The sequence below is a fragment of the Stomoxys calcitrans genome, chromosome 5 (genome assembly GCF_963082655.1).
Source record: "Stomoxys calcitrans chromosome 5, idStoCalc2.1, whole genome shotgun sequence".
NCBI classification, from domain to species: domain Eukaryota; kingdom Metazoa; phylum Arthropoda; class Insecta; order Diptera; family Muscidae; genus Stomoxys; species Stomoxys calcitrans.
The window spans coordinates 115,739,171-115,743,692 of record NC_081556.1 but is presented as its reverse complement, the minus strand read 5'-3'; the positions used below and the strand labels follow the sequence as shown (position 1 = coordinate 115,743,692).

Here is a 4,522-nt window from a genome sequence, read left to right as displayed (position 1 = left end):
GAATTCTTTAAAGTCTATATACCAGCAGGGGAGAGAAAAATCTTCGCTTTATAGTTTAAATATTCTCTCACTGGCTTTAGTCAATGTTGAATAAGTGTTGAGTCTACATCATGAAAGTTTTCTATCTCATAAGTGTCATAATTGTCTATCTGTCTTTAACATATGCGGCAGCATTTTATGGCATTCAAGAACATCAAGGTAGTAGAATGTAGATCTATCAATGCTTCAAGTTAAACCTTATTTGAAACAAGAAGAAGTTTTACTACGGTTCTTCGAAGCATATGCAGTTTGTGAAAAGATTTGATTTGCCAATAATTGAAAAATGTTTACATAATTCAAGATCATCCTGGCAAATGTTATGATCATCGCTATGGCACTGGCTTGTATGCTCCTGGAGAGGAATTAAATGATCCTCTGCAATGTCTACTCATAAAATGTCATGAAGGCAGCATAATCGAGAGTTATAGGTAAAGTGAATATTTTCTTTTAGTTAACTGGAGCTCTGTTGACTTTGTTTTTTTTTATAGTTGTGGACTTTTTCCCAAACGTGAGGGTTGTATTTTAAGCGATGCTCCAATTGAACTTTATCCGAATTGTTGTAATCGAAAACTTATTTGCAGTAATTAAATGAAGTGTCTTCAATGCTAATTTTGCCCATGAACATTCCACTAAGGAACAGGGGTGAAAAGGGGCTATTAGTGCTAATGTGCTAATATATGGAAATAAAGACAAAAGATGTAATAAAATGACAAAATAAGATATATCTTTTTTTTTCAATTCTAATTTTTTACAGAAACACACACAAAACTACTGCTCCTTCTCTTTTGGTGGTGTCTGTTTGAGCTTGTAAAGCTCCTTTGTAGCACATCTTCCTTTGGCATTTTGTCTTACAATCATTTACATGATGGATTGACGTCATACGTTGATGATTTACTTGCATGAAAGTGAAAACTGGCCATAGAGAAAAAGTTGTTTTTTTCCTTGCACTTCAAGGAGAAATTGAATCTTCTCCTGAGACAAATGCCTTGTTTACACCCTCAAAAGATTTTTTTTTCCTTTGAAACAGGAAAAAAAAACTATTTTCATGGTCACTGACACTGGCTTCCTTTCAAGCCTCCATATTTACATATCATTTATCTTAGGCAACATCTGCAAGCTTACGCTTCTTCATCGTTGAGACATTTATGCTTGGCTTAAGTGGTGGTCTCTTCCCTAGGGTATGTTTTTTTCTTTGTAACTGTTGATGAATTTCCATGGATTTGTGGAAAACCGCAAACTTTTAAGACAAACAGACATCCCAGCCATCATTTTCATGATGATGATGATGATGGTGTCTCCAGCCGAAGTGCAAACACGCACAGGTTTACAGTTGATTACATGGAAAATGATTTCATCATCATCTTCCCCTTATCCACACCAGCATTAACGCGTTTCGTCGTCACCATAAACACGCATTGACTCAGCAACCGAAAGCGAATGTGAGCAATGTGAATAATGGTTAGGAAAACTGAAAATAGCTACCACCACTGTGAACCACCTTAAGATCAGTGATCTTGCTGAGCACTGTGCTGCATTCTGTTGGTTAACTGATTGTTGCTACTTCTGAGGCAATGCTGGAGATTGGTCAAGAATTGTAGGTCTCTGTTGTTTGCGTTCTTTTTGTCTTATATTACTCTCTATACCCTACGATTTCTTTTCGGCACAGGAAATGTATTCAGAACCAATATCAATATCTGAAGTAAAGCTCCTGTTTTTGGTGTCCTTCATTTTAATACCGCTTTAGCCCTTGAAGCCAAGGTTGTTAGACATACTCTCGTGGAATGATGATGGGTAAAAAAATGGCTTGATTTAAAAATATTGGAACTTTTTGGAGCTACACGGTACCGACTTTAAACGGAATATCGAAGCTTTTGAAGTAGCTTATATTAAAAGTAGGGGTTTATGTTGTGGTTTCATTTTCAGGACAGCCATCTACTCAAAAGCTAATAATAAAATAACTTTGTAGTTGCCATCCATCTAAAGTAGTGTTACCATAGGCTGTATTTGCCTGATATCAATCTTTAGTTATTTCTTTTTTTCTCGAATAAAATTTGAAACTAGTTGCAATTATAGAATTATTTCAGTCCTCTTAAGGTACAACTATGATGGTGAGCAAAAACAATCCATAATGGAAACGGCATAGTGACGCACGCATGCGTACACCTATCAAACTCGCATTGTACATACTTGTGTATACATATGGCTCCATAAGGCAAAGACAAAGTATTGCAACCTATGCAGTAACCCCATGCAACATGCTTAGGTTGCAACATGTTTTCTACGAAGTAACCGTTGGTCAACTATTGCAGTTGTTTTAATCACCAACTAGCTTAAGATGTAAAACACAGTATGCCCTGAACAGTGAGTTGATATCAAACGAAATTTTAGTTTAGGTTAGGTTAGGTTTAGGTGGCAGTCTGCCATCAGACTCACTTAGACGATTTCGTCCATTGCGATATCAGAGGAACAGAAGAAGGATGATGCCTTCTAGTTCCTACCGTTGAACCACCCACATCGCTTTAGAAAGCCCAACCACTAGTGAATGTTCACATCCGCTAAATCAAACAGGTTCTCAAAGAAATGAGAACCTAAAGGGGAACTCCTTCAGACTGCTAGTGCGGGACACGCACACAAAAGGTATTCTATAGTCTCTTCTTCTTCGATGTCCTCGCAGCTTGTGCAGAAGTCGTTACTGGCAACATTCAGTCTATCAGCATGTTTTCCGATTAGACAATGACCTGTCATGACGGACACAATAACTGGGACGTCTGTTCTAGCCAATGACAGCAAAGCGGTAGACCTCTTTAAGTTTAGATTAGGCCACATAGTTTTGAAATGCTCTTAGCCCCCTCTTTGTGATCATCTATCATTCGTTGTCCTTCGGGCCTGATCCTGAAACTCAGCTCACATGTCGCTAGAGGCATACCCACAGATTCCAGTATCCCTGGAATGTGTAGGGTAGTTCCGAGTCTTGCAAGCTCGTCCGCTTTACAGTTCCCTGGGATATCTCTGTGGCCCGGCACCCAAAACATGTGAATTTTGAACTGTTCAGCCATCTCGTTGAGAGATCTGCGACAGTCGAGGGCGGTTTTTGTGTTCAGAAATACGTTCTCCAGGGATTTAATGGCTGCCTGGTTGTCTGAGAAAATGTATATGCCAATCGTTGTAATGGCATTATATCTTAGCCATTCCACCACTTCCTTAATTGCAAGGATCTCCATTTGATCCACACTGCAGTGTCCGGGTAACCTTTTCGATATAACCAGTTCTAGTTCTTTAGAGTACACCACAAAGCCCACCTGGTCGTTTAGTTTGGAACCATCCGTATAGAAGTCTATGTAACTTCTGTTACCAGGGATATCGTAGTTCCAATCGGTTCTATGAGGAATAGTGGTACAGTAATTTTTATCAAAATACAGCTCAGACAGGATGTAATCCCCACTGCCCGGAACATCGGATATTGTATCAAGGATAACACAGAGTCCGTAGTCGCCACATGGTCAATGAGAAAGCTCCCTTAACCTCACGGTAGTGGTTGCTGCAATTTGTCTACCCACAATGCCCAGGGGCATAAGATGTAGCATTAAATTCAGTATATCAAATGGTGTAGTCCTCAGTGCGGATGTGATGCCAAACAATTGGATCCGGTTAAGTATTGAGCAGTAGGTGGACTTTTGAATCGCCGTCCACCAGACCACAACACCATATAGCATTATAGGTATATACCCAATGCATGACACGCGGTCTAAATCCCCAATTTTTGCCAATGGCTCTCTTGCAGGTGTAGAGGGCAAAAGTTGCATTTCTTGCCCTTTCCAAAATGTTGAATTTGAAGTTCAAATTCCTATCTAGCCTAACACCCAGGTATTTTGCGCTCTCTGTAAATGGAACATTCTCTCCACCCAAGTAGACAGGTTCCACTGCAGGCATCTTGTATCTCCTGCTGAAAAGAACTACTTTTGTCTTGCACGGATTAGTACCTAGACCACTTTTGGCGGCCCACTTTGCTGTTGCACGTACAGCTTCCTGAAGTATATCTCTTAGAGTGCTGGGAAACTTTCCTTTAACCGCAATTGCCACGTCATCAGCATACGCGACCACTTTTACACCTTTTTCTTCCAGAGACAATAACATATTTTTAATGCCTATATTCCAAAGTAGAGGAGACAGTACACCTCCTTGAGGTGTTTCTATGCTGACCCATCTTTTTAGATGCACAGATCCTAAGCCTGCCGTAATGCATCTTTAAGTAAGTAAGTTATTAATAAACTTTCTTAGGGTAGAGTTGATGCCTAGAAACCGCCTAGAAACCACCTTCAACTCCTTTATGATTGACGTCGGTTTTACATTATTGAAAGCACCTTCAATATCAAGAAATGCTACCACACATTCCTTGACAGCGAGAGAACCCTCTATGTAGCCGACTGGGTCGTGAAGGGGTGTTTCCGTGGATTTGCCTTTACTATATGCATGCTGCTGACGC

General features: G+C 39.9%; 1 protein-coding gene across 1 annotated transcript; it reads left to right on the top strand.

The window, feature by feature from the left end:
• Positions 1-763, top strand: LOC106086645 (uncharacterized). Its single transcript, XM_013251390.2, has 3 exons — positions 1-198; positions 341-467; positions 528-763. The coding sequence occupies exons 1-3, from the start codon at positions 111-113 to the stop codon at positions 625-627; spliced, it is 315 nt and encodes a 104-aa protein (XP_013106844.2). The 5' UTR covers positions 1-110; the 3' UTR covers positions 628-763.
• The last annotated feature ends 3,759 nt before the right edge of the window (positions 764-4,522 follow it).

What these genes read in the sequence shown, in the direction of transcription:
- LOC106086645 (XM_013251390.2), top strand. Translation starts at nt 111, where the DNA reads ATGAAAGTTTTCTATCTCATAAGTGTCATAATTGTCTATCTGTCTTTA. An exon ending in TGGCATTCAAGAACATCAAG is followed by an intron (nt 199 to 340) that starts GTAGTAGAATGT and finishes ACATAATTCAAG; the next exon opens with ATCATCCTGGCAAATGTTAT. An exon ending in AGCATAATCGAGAGTTATAG is followed by an intron (nt 468 to 527) that starts GTAAAGTGAATA and finishes TTTTTTTTATAG; the next exon opens with TTGTGGACTTTTTCCCAAAC.